The sequence below is a fragment of the Rhipicephalus microplus genome, chromosome X (assembly GCF_043290135.1).
Source record: "Rhipicephalus microplus isolate Deutch F79 chromosome X, USDA_Rmic, whole genome shotgun sequence".
NCBI classification, from domain to species: Eukaryota; Metazoa; Arthropoda; class Arachnida; order Ixodida; family Ixodidae; genus Rhipicephalus; species Rhipicephalus microplus.
In genome coordinates, this window is record NC_134710.1 from 84,786,763 (window position 1) to 84,807,176 (window position 20,414).

The 20,414-nt window shown below is 47.3% G+C and overlaps 1 protein-coding gene across 2 annotated transcripts in view; it reads right to left on the bottom strand.

Moving 5' to 3' along the window:
- Window positions 1-20,414, bottom strand: part of L (zinc finger protein Lobe) — a 178,708-nt gene that overhangs the window by 8,729 nt on the left and 149,565 nt on the right. The window contains exon 1 of one of the 2 annotated variants that reach the window (XM_037427343.2): window positions 8,183-8,350. The exons of the other annotated variant lie outside the window; for it this stretch is intronic. Coding sequence (XP_037283240.2) covers window positions 8,183-8,300 — 118 coding nt within the window. The 5' untranslated portion in view covers window positions 8,301-8,350. Of the gene's footprint in view, window positions 1-8,182; window positions 8,351-20,414 lie in introns of those variants that run through there. 2 annotated transcript variants of the gene reach the window in all.

A 20,414-nucleotide genomic window follows, 5' to 3' on the forward strand; every position in this document is an offset into this window, starting at 1 on the left:
ACGGGGGGTCGCGCGTTTAATAACCGGCGTCGGAAAAGGAGGAAGTCCGCACAATGGTAGCGGGGGACCGCAGCAGCGGTGCTCCATAAAGCTGCCTCCCCCAACCGTGACCTCTCCGCCGCCACCCACCCGCGATCGGGAAAAATAAACCACGCTGCCAGGGGCTCTCTTCCCAGAACTCGTCGGCGTCTGGCGGGGCCGTTTTGTCAGCCCCATCGGTCGGTGCCGGATTTTCGGGACCCAAGGTGGCCCTTCTTTCCGTCACGGAGAGGGCGAGAATGCGTCGTTTCGCGAGCCTTGTCTAAATCAAGCGCCGCGTGTGTGCTCCACCCAGTTGGGCGCCGTCGCCCCTCCCCCTTCCTTGCGGCGCCCGCTTGCTTGGCCGTTTGCTCATCCGAGCTGACAACTCAATAGAGCGGGCCGCTGGGTGACCCTGCGCACAAAGGGCGATCCAGGCCGGATTCCTCGAAATACCCCCCCGCCGCGGTCTCCGCAACAGGTCCGGACGTCTTCATCGACGAGCCCACTGCGCCGGTGCGCCAGCCCTTTGTGGCACGGCTGTGCATTCCGAAGGTGGCAGCTCATGAATGGCTCGACCAAGTCGCGTGAGCTGCGCACGTGAGCGCCATTAAATGAGAGACAACACGCCAAGCTAGTTTTCCATAGTGCCCTCGCTTCAAATTGCCGACCACAGATAAGGTCCTCGAGATCCGCTGACCGGAAACTAGACGCGCTTCAGTACACCTCCTAAAGCATACAGATTAACTTGCGTGACACTGAAAATTTTAAAGGTGCTATTTATAGACGAGAATTATGCTCCATCCCACCATCTTCCCCCGAAAAGTGCCTTGAGTAACAAAATCCGTCGTCATTCGTGCCCTTTCATTTCTTCTTTGAGCAAAATGAAAATGAAAGAAAAGCCTGCGATCCGTCCCACAGAACACGTTCTTTTGAGAAACTACAAAATCCGATTCTGCCTTCACTTTTGAAGAAAGCCGACACACCGCCACGCTATAGTATACGTTACTCTGATAATGTACAGTGGTTCTAAAAGAAATGTTTGCCATTAAATAAAAATACTAATAATCATAATAATAATAATAATAATACATGAAGTATTCATCTCTGAGATCACCACGTAATCATGTTTTTCTTCTCATAAATGAAAAGCGAGAACTGCTACTCCTTGAGAGTGTAGTAGCACATACATTCAACCCATAACTTCTGCGCCACAAGAGGGGAACGTACCTGCTCTTTATTGCAAGCATCATTTCTGTAGCAGCTACAAGGGACTACTCAGCCGTAACAGCTTGCACCTCCTGCTGCCGTTGGAAACTTCACACAGCGGGCACCCACACACATACGGAGGAAGCCTTAATGGAATGGCAGCTAAAGTCCGATTTGTGCGCGCCTTTAAGGAGCTTGTTGCGTCTGTCTGTGCTGCTTGAAGAAAACTTCAATGAAGAGAGCGATAAATAGCAGGGGAGGCTTGCCAGGTAACGCGAAAATGAAATATACGCCCGAAGGAAACGAAGTGCTTGACACGAAATTCCAAGCTTCCGAGTCACCGGAAAGAGAGAAAGGTGGATCCCCACGTTTAGAGTATAATCTCGTGGAAAGTACTCAGGTCGAGTGTGCGCCTGCTAAAAACAAACTCGGCTAGTGACGAGGAACGTGAAAAACCGCATCCGCAGCGGTCGGACGGGCGGTCCATTCAGCCAGCGCTTTGGCACCTTATCGGCATCTCTTCGGACGGAGAGATTGCGCTGCCGGCCCGTGTCCGGCAGCCGCAGGGCGGCCGTCCTGGCTTGGGCCAGCAGCGAAGGCAAGAGCCCACCACGCGTGGGCACTTTTACGACTTTGTTTTTGCACTGTCTCTTACTTCGTGGCCCTCCACTGCTGGAGCGTCTCGGCGAAGGTGGTCTCTGCTGGGCGCGTCCTGCGCTTGGAGTGGGGGGTGGGTGGTGGTGCAGCAGGGGTCACAAGTGTCGCCCGCGTGGCCGGCTCGGTGCCACGCACGCGCGCGCTCACCATCGGGGGTCGTCTCTGCCCCCCGTCTGTCTTTACGGACGCTGCAACGCTCGCGCGCCAGGGAGGTCGCGGCCAGATGCAGCGGACAGATAGGGCGCAGCACCTCTTCGCCCCTGCAGCCTGCCGAGCGCGGCGTCGCGTGCGTACCTCCGGCCACTGTCTTTACAATCGCGGACCTCCGCAAAGCTTGCCTCTTTGTCCACAATGACCCGCGATGCCACTCAGCGCTTGGGACACAAAGAGATTCAAGGGCTCGGCCATTCTTTGTCGGCCTGGCTGTAAGCAGCGTTGCTACAGTAGTGTGTCTCCCGCGCGTACTTTCTTCCTTCCTTCCTTCCTTTTTTCTGGTCTGGTGATCCATTTGCTCGAGCTATATTTTCTCGCGTGGCTTCACTCTCTCAAGAATCTCTCGGCTGTTTTCATCAATCTATAGTACGCCAATACCAGTGACGTGACAATTATAACTTAATGCGCGATACACGAAGTGACACTTGACTTGGTGTAGGGCTAAACAAGACCCCCCCCCCCCCCCCCTCCACACACACAAACGCGCGCGCGTGACCGGTCACACGGGCTTTTTTAACATGAAGGGGTTTTAACCGTGAAAGACAGCTTTCGGGCCTGCTCGTCGCAGCTGAGCTCGATGTAAGTACGCGCAGAATATTCGACGTGCGTAACGGACACGACTGCGAAAACGACGGCATTCGTCTCAGTGAAGCCTCTGCGAGCGAAGTGAGACGTCAACAGTTTTATAAGCGCGCCGACAGACGGTCGGTGGGTTCGAAGGGGTGCAACGCAACCACGGACAAAAGAGGGGCTGCTGCGGAAGAAGATCAGTACTTCTAGCGACGGCCCCTAATCTTCCAAGAAGTGGCAGTGTCTGACGCACGCCGCCGACATGTGGGCGCACCTTGCGAGTAGCGGCCTTCGCTACGGCCAAGGTGCGCGGCCGCGAGGAGTCCACGACAGAGGGGTGCAGTGGGAGGGGCTCCTTGCACCCACATCTCAGCCGCAGAAAGTGGGGAAGGTAAGCGGGCTGAACGTAAGAAGAAAAAACTCAAGCTGGTGAGTCGGCGGCGGCGAACAAAAGTGAACCGCAGCGGCAATTGCGTGCGCGCCGCCGCTGTCCCGGAAACTTCCCGTAATGAGGTAGCGCGGAGAGATTGAGCTGTTCGCGCAGGAGATGATCGGTGGCGTCTATTTATCTGCCCACGTACTGCACGTACCCGCGGTTTGTTTCTCTCCGCTCGTTCGCTTCCTAACTTAATTTACGCCAAGTGAGAAGACGCGGCTGCAATTTACGCCACCCGCGCCGATCAGGAGAGAAAAAAAAAAAAAGAAAAGCGGACGGTACTTGGGCGCCAAAGAGAAAAAAGGGGAGGTGATGTGCCAACCTTGAGAAATAGGACGATTCAGGACTGGCCGTATAGAGTGGAGCTGTGGCTAGCATCCATGTTTTTTTTTGCTTGTTTTTCGTTGTTGATGGTGCGATCATTTTTCGCGTATAAATTGCTGCGGGGAAACCGCGGACCACCGCCGTCGCTCGGGGAGGGCCAATATCGAGCCGGCGCTGCACCTGTCGGGCCGACCGCGTAAATTCTTTACTATATGAAGAGCCACGATGTCTGGAATGAATGGCGAAAAGTGTCGGGCCATGTTTCACACCCAGCCGCGTCGGCGGAGCCAGGCAACGTATAAATCAGCGTGTCAGCAGTGTCAGCTCGCGAGAATCGAGAAACTGTCGGGACGGTCCAGAAAGACCATCCGTTCGACCCGTGACAAACGGAAACCCGCGCGCGCGCGTGTTGAAACTTCTCGACGTATACACAGCTTTCCCGGGACGAATGTTCGCAGTTGCTGTGTCGACCCTTCAGGCCTCCTTTATGCATGTCGTCCGCGGCGGCTGCCGCGGTGCGGATGATCTCGAAAGACGCGCCTTCTCGCGTTTCAGCGGATAGACGCAACATAGCTGAAGGCGACTCGAATCACGAGCTCCGCGCCGCACATCCGTTCGCAGCCTTTCCACGCGCTTACTCCACGAAACACGTGAGCTGCGAGGGACACTGGGTAACACAAGACGGCGACTGTGTTTCTATACGCGGATGTGCGTATACATATCCGTATGTCCGTACACATGTACTCACGCTGTTGCTGTGGCGTTACGTGCGCAAAATCCTGGCAAACTTTGCTCTCAGCAACCTATACTGACCAAGAATTGTACGCTCGTCGGGAATATTTCACGGATTAGTAAAATATTGAAGCAGTTTCCTTTTTTTTTTTGAGAGGCACGGTAAGGTGCTACTCTGTCTTGGTATCAGTTGTAGGATCAAAGGTTTCATTGCCGAGCATGGCTCGACTTGAGAAATTTGTATTTATATATACAAAAAGAACAAGTTGCAGAAAAGTTAAAGCTTTATAGCTTGAAAAAGGAATAAATAGAAGCCCACTCACTGCCTTTTTAAAGGAAATCATATCAGCCGGTGACAATGAATGAAACTCGCTTACATATATACATCGGACATCATTACACTCGGACCACACAGATACTTTGAATGTGGTCAAACTTTGTGCAGCTTCTGGCTGGGCTCGTAAATTATTACTTTTTTTTTCGGACAAAGAGCTTTGCATGTATCGAAAGGTGGAACGTGCCCCCCCCACACACAGAGAGAGTGAGAGGAAAGAGAGAGAGAGAGAGAAAGGAGAGAGAGAGAAAGGAGAGAGAGAGAAAGATAGAGAGATAGATAGATAGAGAGAGAACGATAGAGAGAGAGAGAGATAGAGAGAGAGAGAAAGAGAGTTAGATAGATAGAGAGAGAGAGCGCGAGAGAGAGAGAGAGAGAAAGAGAGAGAGAAAGAGAGAGAGAGAGAGAAAGAGAGAGAGAAAGAGAGAGAGAAAGAGAGAGAGCATAGCGGAGGAGCAACAAAATCAGGGACACATCTGGATTGTATGCGGGAAGAGCGGACGCCTCTGACAGGAAAAAAGGGGTTCCAGGGCTCTCGGCGCGTCGTACGTTGGAGAGCTCAACTGAATGCGCAAATGTGCGGCACATTTAGGCACAGCCCGTTGTAATCCACAGGAGAAAAACGGTTACTGCTGTGTTTCCCAGATGTCATCGTTTGGTCGTCTCAGGCTCTCTGGTCCCTATATATGTAATTGCAGAGAGTGCCGCCATTGCACATGTATGGGTGAAAGGGATGCGCGGGTTTGTGCGTGGCATGATCTTCGTCACCTGAGACTCGCACGACGAAATTTCACTCACCGAAAAACGACTGAATACGCCTTCTTTCTCAAGAGTGTACGCACTACTTTAATACATTTGTGGCTGTGGCAACGCTCCGTGGATCACACATTCTTTTTAATAGGTTAAGATGAAATCATAAGCGGTAACAAAAATATTTTTTTTTTCGTTTGTCTACTTTTCCATGAAAGTAAGAATGGTGATATATCTATAGAAGAGACAGTCGCATAAATACAATACATTTTTCTAGCTACAGTCAAGGCCAAACTCTACTTTCAGGTATTTTTTCCACACCAGATGTCAGAATGCTTACACAGTACTCATAACGACGCGTTATCTCATAACATATATAGTTAGAGCGAGCTGTCGCATGCAGTTTTTTTTATATGCGTAAAGGAAGGGGTGTTACCCACGGTGCAGCAATACAATAAATGAAGTAGAATTTTAATGCTGAGTGGTTTAATCCTGGCCTCAATTGAACCATTGCTGTTTGTCATTAGTTTTGTTATTCAAAGCGTAGTTTGTATAGTTGTCATTCGAAGAATATCTCAGATGGCAGGAAAAAAAGATGCACTTGAGAATGAATAATTTTAGAATTATTTTACATATACGATTGTGTTATATATATATATATATATATATATATATATATATATATATATATATATATATATATATATATATATATATATATATATATATATATATATATATATATATATATATATATATATATATATATATATATATATATATATATATATATATATATATATATATATATATATATATATATATGAGATCTAACAGACAGTAATGTCAAGGGATGTACAGGGGAAGTTATTAGAACCAATGGAATGTAAATAAGAAGAAAGAAAAGTGGATGCTGAATTCACATATAAACCCAAAAAATGGGATGGAGGGAAGGCCGCCGTGGTAGCTCAGTGGTTAGAGCATCGAACGCGTTATTCGAAGGTCGTAGGTTCAATTCCTGCTCACGGCTGGTTATTTTTTCATCCACTTTTATTTCTTCTGATTTACATTCCACTGGTCCTAATAACTTTCCCTGTACATTCCTTGGCATTACTGTCTGTTAGATCTCATTAATATTGTGTTAAAACACGGAAAAACGAGCCCTTAGGTATACACTTCTTTCCCTTATTTTATATATATATATATATATATATATATATATATATATATATATATATATATATACACATATATACACGGACGATTGGGGTGATCAATAGATTATAAACTAGCTGTCCATGACGGCGAGCGAGTAGGGCCGCTTCATGCACTAAAGTAAGGCACACATCTTCCATATTTCGCATGCCTCACACGTAACAAGTTGTAAATTTAGAAAGTGAATATAACAGTTTGCATATTGGTACCTTCGTTGTAAGCAGCAAAACCATTCCTGAAGTAATGGAGCACAGCTGTTCGATAACTATTATATTATTGTGAATCTTTGCTGCCGATGGCCTGAATTTTAAGGAAGTATTGGTGATGAAGTATTTATTGAAAGGTAGTCTTTTTGTTTGTTTTTTGTCTCTATGCACACAGTACCTGAAAAGGTGATCAATGTTATGGCCAATACATAGACTAACATGTACCGACTATATTCTGCATATACCTCGACAATAGTTCATAACTGACAGTTTCGGTTGGATCCAAAGATCTCTCTAAATAATTAGAGTAATTTTTAAAATCCTAAATGTAGCTGTCATGTGAAGGAAACATTTTGAAGTGCTGTCAATTGATTCATATGTGGGGTTTAGTGTCCCAAAACGACCATATGATGATGAGAGACGCCGTAGTGGAGGGCTCCAGAAATTCCGACCACCTGGCGTTCTTTAACGTGCACTCGAACAATGATAACACGGGCCTACAACATTTTCGCCTCCATCGGAAATGCAGCCGCAGCTGGGATTCGATCCCGCGACCTGCGGGTCAGCAGCCGAGTATCTTAGCCATAAGAAACCGCGGCGGGGAAGTGCTGTCAATTGAAAGCTGCAGCAACGAGTCACAATTTTCGTGAACCTTTACTGCATAATTCAAAAGAGCAACAAGGCTTACAAACTGAATGTCATTAGCGAAAGTGCAAGCACATTTATACTGTGGATACTGAATTTATAGGACGAAACTTCTTGTTTATGACCAAATATTAGAAACATGAAGCGAAAGTGATCCAGTTCAGTTACGTCATGACACCACATCGTATATAATATGTCACACATTACAATATGCTACTGGGTTATAGCATGTTGTGTTAGCATTCCGCACCCTTCGCAGGGCTGTGATCATATGTGCTGCACGAACGTCGAGAAAGCAGCAATATGTACGGTGCATAACCACTGCTGTCTTTAAAATTCGCGCGTTTCGTAACTCGCGTCACTTTCGTGCAATTTCCTGTACAGTGCATGGTGAAACCGACCTCAAAGTCGCCGCTTCAGCAAGTTGTATGACCACACACTTCGCATACTTCTAGCTAGTCCATACGCTGGGCAAAACCTATTTTTTCACTCTAAATTCGTAATTTGTTTAACATGATGTGTAAGTACAATAAACAGTCATGTGCTTGAGTGATATTCCGGTCAAAGTTGCGAGAGTTCATCCGTCGTAAGTTACTTCGCATTTAAAGTTACCACATTTGAACATTACAAAAAAGAAATACCGTAAAGTCAGTCAGTTACGAGCGTTCACGTGCAGGGACTCTTGAGTGTCGGAAGCCACCAAGCACGCGTGGCAAACTCACGGGACGCACAGCTGACACCGGGTGGTGGACGAGCGCCGCGGAAGGTCGGCGACGACCACCAAGGAAGCCAGCGCCCAGAGCAGCGAAGGCGGTCAAAACTCGAGGCGCACGTTTTGACAGCCCTCGCGGAGGTTCAGCGCACGTCACTCACCGAGTCTAGAGGCGTGGAGCACTTCCTGCGGCTGCGATTCGGAGCCGACGTCGAGCTCCTCGGTGCCGTCGACGTCCACGTCGGAGCCGGGGTCCGAGGCGGCCATCTCTCGGCACATCCCGCAGTAAAGTCCCGGACAGAGCGGCGCGCGCGATGCGAGCGTGTCGGCTAGCGGCGGTCGACTCGCGCGGCGAGCGGGCGAGCGGGGCTACCCACGGGGAGGCGGGACCCCCCGGAGGAAGAGGGCGCCGGGGGGGTCCTGAGGGGGGCCGCAGCACGCGACCTCCCACAGAGCGCGCACCCCCTCTGGGCTCTCCTCTTCCCCCTCGCTGGGTCACCCTGGTGATTATACGACCACCGGCTTTCTCTCCGGCGCGCAGAGAGAGAGCTCGCAGACGATGTCTTCATTACGGCGACTCGCTCTACGCCTTTATTTATGCTCTCGGCCAGGTACGAGGCCACTTCTCTCGCTGCTTTTTTTGTGCTTTGTATTTCGCCGGGCGCTCAAGAAACGCCGGCCAAGCGCTGCCAGAGAAGACATGGGTGGCGGGCTCCCTTCTGGCCGGCAGGTGCGACTGTGTGCGCCGCGGTGGCGGCTAATGAACCTCGCGTGCGCGTCTTCGCCGAGCGCGGGCCCCGGGTCGCTTGACGAACGTGCGCTCCGCAGGGGGCCTCCGCGCATTTTAGGGTAGACGGTGTCCACGCTAAGCGATGTGCCAGCTCGCACGCGACGCGGGTGGGACGCACCCCGCTGCCGCCCCGCGTCCATCTGCTGGTGTCTGTGCGTCGAGGGCGCCTTTACGCAAGGGACCATAATGAAGACTCGCAAGTGCACTTAATCGCGCACGACTGTTATCGCAACGCTGAACTCGCCGGGTGCTGGCAATACGTTCTGCCTAATGCATGACCATGGTATGCTGCGGCATCTACGTATATTCGCGTATGCAACGGCGGTTGAGGGAGGATGCGACAAGCAGATGAACTTTCTTGCGCAGTGAGGGCGGGTCATTACTGCAGCAAGAATTATTTCCTTTCCGTTGTGCCCCCGATGAGAACTAATACCGTGAATGACAATAAGGACATAATTTCTATGCACGAACGAAAAAAAGACTACAGGCATGCGCTGAACACGCATCAGTCAAAGCTTGGGTTGAAGAAACGGCCTTCATATATCTCGTTGTAACTGATTGCTGACTACTGATACCACAATCATTTTCAGAGGTAAAGTACTGATTACGCCATAATTCACCCTTTTGCGAAATACCAAGGCACCTCACTGCGCGTTTGTAAGATAGTACGTGCACATGTATATACTGCACACTTTGTTGATTATGATGCACAATTATGGCTATGCCCTTTGCAATTGATGGGAAGATTTAAACCACCCACTCGCTATGCAATGTGTTATGCATGTGGAACAGTCGACCGTGGCATGAGGTCCGTAGGCGTGATTCCCGTTCGAACACTTTCTTTCTTTCTTTCTTTCTTTCTTTCTTTCTTTCTTTCTTTCTTTCTTTCTTTCTTTCTTTCTTTCTTTCTTTCTTTCTTTCTTTCTTTCTTTCTTTTGTTTTTGTTCTTTCGTTCTTTCTTTCTTAGTCGCTTTCTTTTTTTGTTTTTGTTCTTTCGTTCTTTCTTTCTTAATCTCTTTCTGTCTATTTGTTTCTTGTTCTTTTGTTGTTTCTTTCTTGTGCGCAACGAATGCGACGGCCACCACCGGTGGCAGAAACTGCACCCCAAAAAGTTGACTCCTGTTATGAGCTCATAACAACTTATGACAGTAAAAAAGAAAATCGTTCGATGATGTCGTATCCTTTTATCTCACCGATTTCGCTAACACTTTCTACCATAGTTGGTTGTTGACATGCGGATGTAGACAAGTGCGAGCACTGCTTCAGTTACCCGACGAATAGCCACTTGACTTAACGTGTATTCTAGACGCTTTTGTTCACCTTTCCAAGCAATGTAACTGTGGAGCTCGACAGAATTAGCTCGCCCTAGGCATGATTAGGATATAACCTAACACTCACGTACTTGCGCGCTACTGCCCCGAATATGTTCGACATATTCATAAAAAAAAAGCAAGTACTTCACAGTATGACTATAGTGAGAAATAGTAATTCTTCAGGAAGTGATAAATATTTTGAGAACTAGGAGAGTTACAGAGTGGGTAGTCTCTTATGGGCATGTGTCAAATATTCCTTGCAATCTACGCGTCGTAAGAAGTGTGCCTTCAGTTGAAAGAAGCAGAAACAAAAGAAGGCAATACTGCGTGCGCGCGTTTTTCATCCACGAAACTGCCCGAACATGCTGTGTAGATTTTCTTTCTTTTTTCTTTTTTTAACGTGTATGCTGCTTGTCTTCGAAGGAGTGCATTAAATATATGTAATGCATTGCGAGATATAGATATAGATAATAAGATGAGAGAAAGGCAGGGTGGTCAACCCGAATTGGAGCATCCGGTTTGCTACCCTGCACCACTGTAAGGAGAGGTGGGAAATGAAAGAAAGATGGAAAGGAAAGCGGAGAGAAAGACTCATATATATATATATATATATATATATATATATATATATATATATATATATATATATATATATATATATATATATATATATATATATATATATATATATATATATATATATATATATATATATATATATATATATATATATATATATATATATATATATATATATATATAAGCATGTTCACAATATTTGCCCACACCATAGAGCAGCCCCACTGCGGAAAACGTCTTTTATTTCCACCGGCGTCGTTTAAACTCTCCTTTTCTTTGCGACTCTCCGCTCGATTGTTCTACACTGCATGCGCTGAGCATCCCGGCGCCTTTTATCCTGAATGAGCAGCTATCTACCCGAGCCGAGGACGGATTGTCTGGCGCGTTGCTTCGTACAAGTGTATGTACGTTCGTTTGCGCAACTCGATCCGAAGCATTGCGCGTATTATCCATTGTGCGTATTAACCATTGCACGTGATGTGCAACAGGATCGCGCCCGTCGGTGAAACCCAACCGCGAGTTTGAGAAATATATTCACGAGAGTGTTGCACGGACATTGCACTCGGCACAGGACTTAATATGTGGGCGGGTGAAATTACAGCGTGTATAGAAAATTATTGATCGCCTTATTACTCAAAAATAAACAATGCACGTCACGGTTCTCGAGACACGTGTATGATCCTTGAATTGTCCGCATATATTTTCGCATCGTTACATTAACGATTAATAGTTTCCGGGTACATAATATTTTATTTACGCAATAACTAAAATAGTCATCACTTTTGGGCACCAACTAAAAAGAAGGCTTTACGGTGCGTGAACTATTCAAGCATGCATGGGTGTACTGCGCAATGATAGCTGGCGTTGAGGGCCAGTCACCGAGTGGAAACGAATGCCATTTTCTCGTTGCTTTTCTTTTCTCATTCTGTATGTCTCGAGCCACTAGAACGCCCACTCTATACGCGCACGAGACTGTATACAGAGACGCGTAGTGCTGACGTCTTCTTTCTCTGTCGGTTCACGCGGCTTGTGATGCCACTCAGGGTGTAAGATTCTGCGCACCGCTATGTGCTACGCTAATAATCCTTTGATCTATGGAGTCGCGCTCGCTCGAGAGAGCCGGGACTTCGGGACTTGCTGCGGTGGCCTCGGCTAACAGTACGCGCACAGGTGACTGCGATGACAGATGGTCCGGTTACCGTGGATATGCGTTTTTTTTTCTACACTGCTATTATAGCATATAAAAGACGGTGCAAGAAGTAGCAACGAATTCGTGCGGAGCTGCGCGGGACATTGAGGTTGACTTGTCGCTCTTTGCGTGCAAGAATCTGCAGATCCACGCACTCACGTACAGACCCGCTTTGCGAGCCGTCCCGGGCTTTAGTTGAAGATGTATGTCGGTGGTGGTGGTTTGAGTCTAGCCATGCGAGAGAGGCCGGCAACTTGGTTCCACCTGCAATGTTGTGCACGTGTTTATCACCTTTCGAACAGATTAGCCTGTCTTAGAAGTGCAAAAAAGAAACGATTTCTTGCGGGTTATATAGATAAAGCGGATCATTATAAAAACACGAGGTGTTGCAAGCATGCGCATGAAATGCGCTTCCTCTGATTCTGTAGATTTTGCAGAGGAGAGTCGCTCGTCGGAATGATTGGGCAGGCGATCGGCGAAAGTGCTCGATGTTTTCTGTCCCTTCGCACAAAGCACTGGTGAGAATCAATATGAGTGTAGCGCCTTGAATTAATGTGCATGCAGACACTGTCCTGCATTTTCTGCTTAGTATAAAAACGTGCGGCCGTCTGCTGCCATGAGCGCAAGGCGCGTTAGTCTCAATTCAAAGCGACAGAGCACTTGTGTCAGATTTGGTGTCTTCCTTACTTTTTTGTGTGTGCATGTACCATGACATGGTTGTGAGAGATTATGCGTATGCAAAAAGGCATCGTGTTTAATCATTTCCCGCCATGCACGCCAATGTAAGAGAGCTTACAATCAAACTTCACTGTGAAGTTCTTGACGTGCTTCACGGATAATATGCCAACCATATTGGGAGCTCGTTGAATGATATGATATACGAGGGGTGCTGTGAAGTGCCTGGCTTTGCACACAAATAATTGTCACAGCTTTGAAAGCACATTTAGTCAACGTAATCTCTTCTCAGGCTGATTTTCTTTTTTACGTTGTTTTTTTAACTTTTTCTAGTCTAATAAGAAGAAAGCTTGCGATAAGTCGTCGAATCAGCTCTCAGCAGCATGCTTGACGTCAACAATATGGTCCGAACGACGACCTTTCAAGTGTTTGCCTAAGTTAGGAAACAGATAATATAGTCGGAAGGGGCCAGATCAGGTATATGGGGGCGATGACGGACCAAATGGAAGCCCGCGCATGCTCTTTGATTTGGCAGCCATAACATTAATCGTGTGGGAATGTTCACTGTTAAAACATTTCAGCGCCCAATTTGCTGGAAAATTTCGCATATGTAGCACGTGGGGATAGTGAAGAAACCGATGTGCTCCCGCCAGATGCCTACTTGCAGGAATATCTTTCTATTAACCTATCACTGTTACAAAATGCATGTTAAATAGCATAATTTTTATAGGCATTTTGTGTTTACCAACATGAAATTTCTTGTATTAAGAGAAAGGTATGTCTTGTTCTTCAAAACATATAACCATATAATCACAACAATTTCGTAACAAATTTTATACGCCTTCAACAGAAAAAATACGTTAGGGCTGTCAAAGCAATGTGCATCAAATGAATCCACCTTAAAGTTTGCTAGCATGCTTCATACAATGCAAAAAAAGTGGCACTGGATATAATAAAAGGCCATTTAGAACAAATTCCGGTGCCGACAATGACAATCTAACTATAGTCAAGAAGACCGGTTTTGCGAAAATTTTATGATGAACTTGCCCAACACCAGATGCGCTTCGGTGGTCGTAGTAAGTGCCTACTATGGAAACATTCTTCACCAAAACGAACGCTAATAAAACGAAAGAAGTTTTTCCACTGCCACTTCACGAAGACGTATACTATAGCAGAGTATAGGCTGCAAAGCACTGAGAATCGTGGACGTCGTTAGGTACAAAAGTGCCCTACATAGAGCGCCTTTGAACCTTGGATAACTGAAACGTGTTTTTAAGCATGAAATTTTCGTACGATAGGAAACGCGTATACTAGTGAAGTATGGACAAAAGATTAAACATGAAACGACGCCTTTTTCTTCAATGTAAAACCGAGAATTGTGTTTTGCTGAAAACGAAAGAAGTTCGTTACAACAGACAAAACATAGTTTTACCGAAACTATGTGGCATGAGAGCTGCCAGATAATTTTTTTTTGGTAAATATCGTGTACAGTGTACGTACAATCAAGAATAAGCTTGCGGACAGCACAACTTGTACATATAAGTTTTAATCGTGCATGCAGAACGGTATATTTTGTCGCTGATGCCTTCCTCGACTACCGTTGATGAGCCAAGACGCTGTTCGCCAAGTTACACCTATATACATTTTAGTTATTTTATGCATGTTCCTGACATGAATTCCGGTCAGCAACAGCTTCGAAGGGACGCTTGTGGTGCTATAGTTACGCAGTTCATGGGCTCATATCGGGTCTTCCTCTGCCGTGTGCGCTCGATGAATGTTGCCGTATACAGCCCTGACAGTATAACAGCTCTTTACAAGCAAGACGTTGTGCATATACCAGTCTATAAATAGATGTTGTATTTTACGCTGCTTTCCAGGGAGACAAAAAGAAACGAAGAGGACAGGCGGGGAGGTTAATCAAGCTTTGGCTTATTTGGTTACCCTTCACATGGGGTGCTGAAAAGGGGGAATAAGCAAAGAGTGGAAGAGTAAGAAAGAGATGGTTGAACAGTTAGCTTGAATATATATATATATATATATATATATATATATATATATATATATATATATATAGTCATGATGATATGGGGGGTTTAACGTCCCAAAAACACCATATATGATTACGAGAGACGCCGTATAGTGGAGGGCTCCGGAAAGTGCGACCACCTGGAGTTCTTTAGCGTGCACGCGAATCTGCTAGCACACGGGCATACAGCATTGTCGCCTCCACCGAAAATGCAACTGCGCCACCGCCGGGATTCGATTCCCTTGACCTGCGGGTCAGCTAGCTTGAAACTACGCAGCAGGAACTCGCGCTCTAGTACGACCGTCTTCAAGAAGCACGAGAGGGTTTTCGTGGCCTTGCGCATATGCCAACCCGTCGGCCAAGGTCCCAGGATCTCCTTTTCTGTCAGTGGTCCGAATCTAGGTGACGGAGCTTGGCTTCTATATACCACGTTGATGAGTTCGGTATGATCGGCAGTGCTCAACAACAACAAAAAAGTGTTGTGATCTCATAAAGACGCTTCGAACTCTGCGCTCGGAAGTTGAACTGCGTCAAGCAAAATAATTCATACAAAATTACTGCCTTGAATCACTACGGAGAAACAATTTTTTTTCTAATGTGGAGGCGGAGTTCTGTCATGATTACAATATTATTTTATTTTATTTCAATTTGAACTATTTTTAGTCATGTCAGAACATAGCAACACGCTGCATGTTTAACGACCGCTAGAAAAAGCAGTGATTTTTTTTCTTTTTTTTTCGTGAGAGATATAAATATGGGCTTTATAAGTTCCCACACTAAACGATAAAGATACTTCGGGGACGAATAAAGCGGCAACATCGTCACAAAATTGTAACAAAGTTGGAAAAATAATAAGGTTCTGACCCACATTGAGGCTCATTTTCGAAGTGTAGTGGTCCGAGCAAAATTATGGGCTATGTATTGTTGAGAGTGTATGCTTTATCAACAATACTTGCAGTAAGTTTGAGAGCAGTAATCTTTGCTTTATGCGGCAACATTTTTGTTCGAGCTGAACAGCCACAAGGTTGCGTCAAGTTTTCTTTTGCGTCGCCTTCACTGCCCAGCATGCGAGCGCAGGTTTATAGCAGGCGCCTTTTCGGAACGACTCATATACAAGGCGTAAAAACGATTGCCAGGACTTTAAGTATACTACCACCGCACCCAAACCCTTAAACCTGAGTAGTGCTAAAACGATTCGTTTGCATGGTGTAATCGCATAAGGACAACATGCAAGAAGGAAATGGCCAGTGACACTGGTCACCAAACAATACGAACGAGCAAAACGGACCATGCCGGACACAGATTGGAAAGAAGTCTCGCAGACCATCGCTGAGTATTCTGTGTTCCTGTATGTTATCGGCGGTTGCTACATGTAATGGTGTGTGCGTTTACGTCACAGCGCATCCTACCTACGGTAGTGTAAAACAAAATACAACATCCCGTCACACCATTCTCTTACTAATCACGTGTCTGTATCCTTATAAGCAGGACTTAATTCAGGCATAACGGCAGACCACCGTGGAAGATGAATGTAACGCGTAAACGTTTTGTTTTTTCACAGTGTAAGGAGGTCCTTTGTCTTGAGAAAAGAGAGACACGACAGTGGAGGTTTTATAGCCCGGTAAAAGTAAAAAGTAGATTAGTTGAGCGTATATACTAACCCGAAGAGCATGCTCTCTGAAGTCAAGAACAGGGGAGAAGGCGTTAATCGCGACTAAGCCCGACGTGACTTGCAGGGTAGCCCCCTACGGTGCTCACACATTCGAGGTGGCCTGCCCTCCTCCTCTGCAACGCCGAGAGGTGCACCCGTCTCGGGCCAGCCGGGTCGCCAGAGGTGGATCGCCCCCATGACGCCGAGACGCCATTGGCCGGCGACTGGCCAGCCGGGCTGGCAGTGGGTGGACGCGCAGAAGGGGCGCGCGCTCGCCCTTCTGGGAATCGGCGGAGACCACACAGCGGGCCACCGATCCCTGGGCGTAGCGCCTGGGACCTTGGCTGCGGGCCACGTGGGCCGCGGGGCGTCCTCGTGATTTGCGCACGACGCGCCGCTGCCGCCGCCAGAGGCCGGAAGAGCTTCTCGGTACCGGTCCTGCGCGCCAGCCGTCCGGCGGCGCGCGTCACACTGCGGCCCCACCTGCTCTCGGCGCTTTATTTACGAGGCACCCCAGCCTTTGTGCTCGCGGCGTCTTCTTCAGGCTCGCGGTCTTCATTAGGGCGCCCGGTTGGAGGTCTTCGAACCCGTGGCGACGCGTACTCCCGCGCGCCGCCACGCGCGCCAGCGGGCGCCCTTCCCTGAGTGCACCTCCCTAATCAGGCGTCGTTAAAGCACGCGCGCGTGCACCGCGGTGCGAGTCGCGGTCACCACGCAGGAGTCCCCTGGCGCCCCCACAAAGTGTCCCCTGCGCGCGCACAAAAACGCTACGGGTCCTCACGGCAGCCCTTCGGGGAAAGGCAGTGATGAATGCGTCACGATTCTTCTTGGGTGTTCGAATGCCATTCCCAGCTCTGTCACGCTTCTCTCTCCCACTGGTGCTCAAGAGAGCCCACAATGCTCACCCATCGCGACAGTCTCGGGCTGAGTGACTTCGTTGAAGTGCTCTCTATTTCGCTTATTCGGATTATTTTGACTTCCTTGTAACCTTGGCTCGCCCCTTCACAAACCAAGCGAACCAATCGCTTACACGTACTGCCCTCGCGTGAGCCGGTGGTTTTGACGGGAAGAGTGCCTGGTCCCATCTGACGACGCACGTTAAGTACTCCATAAGTTCCCCTCATGTAATTTTTAGCCTCGACGTCAGTGTCTGAAAACAGCCGACCAGTCGTGCGAGTCAGCGTGCCGTCATTTGCCTATGTGGGCGGAGGATGAAGAGAGTCGAAAAAAGGGGCTTCGATCGGCACTCAGACGCAACGCGAACAAGGCCGCGCAGCGGAAGAAGCCGGTGAAGGAATCCCGGTGCAAGGCAACATCTCAATCATGCAGGCTCCTATTAGTCGAGAATGGAGGCTTCCCCCGTACTGATCCCTTCAAGGCCCTGGGCATGCTTCGGCGGGCACCGTTGCCGTGCAGGAAACTCTCTTCTTTCAGGATTAGCGCCCACGCGTCTCCGGCCGGCGCTGCGCAAGGGGAGAGCGCAGCGGCATGGGCGAGCTCTAATCCGCAGCCGCCGTCCTCGCCGGCCGCGACGCAACAGGTTCTAGGGCGTCGCGTACTTCCTGCATGCACACGCTGGCCGGTCGCGCCGCGACGGTGGTGGCCCGCAGCTGTGCGCTAGGCTGGCGGGATGCGCTCTGACGGCAGAGAGCGGGGGGCCTCGCTCGAAGACGTACGCAGACTGCGGGTTGTCGACGTTTCTCCGAGAGCGGAGGGCGCTCTTCACCACTCGCGCAGATGACATTGTGATGTCAGACGGTATTGCAAAGGAATATTGCTGTGTTAGTCATTAGATAGTCAACGTAGCGGGCTAGTTTTGTTTCAAGCTCAATGCATGAAAGGATGGGTCTTTATGGTGTGTACTAGCGATCAGAAATACCATGGCTTGTGACATTCATCCAGGGGGGAGGAGGGGGGGATTGACACCCCGTACCCCCACGACATTTTTGCGTTTTGAAACGTATGTAACTCACACACTTACAAATACACGCATCATCCTCATCATATTAAGCCATCATACGGCTATTGGCTGATTGATGTTCGCGAGAATATGCTCAGGGTTATGACGAGCACTGACGTATCTTCCTGCCTTCTTGAGAGGTGATTCGATGATTACTTCGAAAATACTTTAGAATTTCATTAAAATATACTCCGTACGCACATGCATGTAGTGATAACGACTTATGACATATTCCATGACCGTATTAGTGACTGTAGTTAGCAGTGGGGCGTAAGTCTATCAGTTGCTATAGAAATAAACGGTAGTAATTGTCACTAATGATACTAACGTAATCTATGCATTCGCTAGTACTAGGAAAGCTGTGTTTCGTGCAACAGGTGGCAGCGCAGCCCTGTGAACACTTGTAATCACAGGAAGTCACAGCCCCTCGTAATTTCACCCTCATTGTCGCTGTCTTTTACAAACAGCCGCAGTCTGTTGCCTAAACGTGACGCTATGGCCTCATTTCTATGCGACTACAATTCGGACATAGTTTTTTTTTTTTTGCGGAAACTTGGCTGCACCTTGAAATAAGCGTTAATGAAATGTTTTCATGTCAAAACCCATTTAACATGTTCAGGTGTGATGGCACTGGGAATGAAAGCGGTGGCCTACTCTTGTGTATCAAAAGAACAACGACGTCACGTATTGTCATCATAAATTCTTGTATTGAAGTAGCATGGGCGGAATGTCAAGCCTACAGCAACAAGGTCTCGATAGGATCCTGTTATTGCCCTCCTGATACAAACTAACCCTTTCTTGACGAACCACGTAGTAATATTTGTAAAGCTCTCATACTCTCTCCTGCATGATGATATCGTGTATCTATTTGGCCATTTCAATTTCGCCCTCATTGATTGCAATAACCTATCATTCACTTGTCACACATCAAAGAAGTTCATTTCGTGAACGCTAGGCTACAACTTGTTCCAAATGATTACGCAACCTACTCACAGCTTACTCTTATTATTCCCTTGCAGTTTACTGCATGGAGCCTCAAACTAAACCATTCGTGACTATGACAAAGAAGACTATAACAAAATAAACAAAGAACTTGAGACCTTTCTTTCTGGCACGCTTTACCTTTGTTTTAAGATGGGTCAATCAAACTTTCTTCTTTAGAAAAAAGCTATGTGCTTTAAAGAAAAGTATATCCCGCTAATGCAGATATCGGGCGATATGCCGAACCCTCTGTTCACCAAATGGTTTCGAAGGTCAAGAAATGAAAAGAAAATGCTATTCGTAAATGCAAAGGGACAAACTCGCCCATGGCATGAGACAGACACGACGCGTTTTTTAAAGAATATTGCGTGGCTTTCATCATCATCATCATCAACCTGACTAAGCCCACTCAGGGCAAAGGCATCTCATTATCCGCCTATCAACCCGGTCTTGTGCTTTCAGCTGCCACGTTATACCTGCGAACTTTTAGATCTCATCGGCCCACCTAACTTTCTGTCTTCCCTTCATGCATTTGCCTTCTCTGAGAATCCAGTCAGTTACTCTTAATGACCAGCGGTTATCCTGCTTACGTGCTACGTGCCCAGCCCATGTCCATTTCTTCTTGATTTAAACTATGGTATTTTTAACCCCGGCTTGTTCCCTGACCCACTCTGCTCTTTTTTGTCTCTTTCGAGGTTACACCTATTATTTTCCTTTCAATCGTTCGCTGCGTCGTCCTCAATATAACCTGAACCCTCACTGTAAACCTTCAGGTTTCTGGTCCGTAGGCAAGTATACCAGCAAGATCCAGCTGTTATATACCTTCCTCTTGAGGGTTAGTGGCAGATTACCATTCATGATTTGAGAATGATTGCCGAATGTGATCCACGTACCCCTTTCTTATTATTCTAGTTGTTTCACTCTCATAGTTCGGCGTGACTTTAGCAAAGCCTAAAGATAAATACTACTGACATGATCTTCCATCACTACCTAAAGACAACCCCAAGAAGTTCTGGCAGGCCGTTTCACCAACAGCGCGCACCAGATTTCGCTATGCGATAGTAATGAAGTTCCGGTTAGTGACAAGAAGTGCGTTGTTGCCTTTAATACGTTATTTCCATCCATATTCACTACAGAAGTCTATTCAAACAATCCGCAAGTCCCTGATCTGAATTAGCAGTATAAGAAGTCCAATGACTTAACAACAAATAATATCGCTAGTATCATTA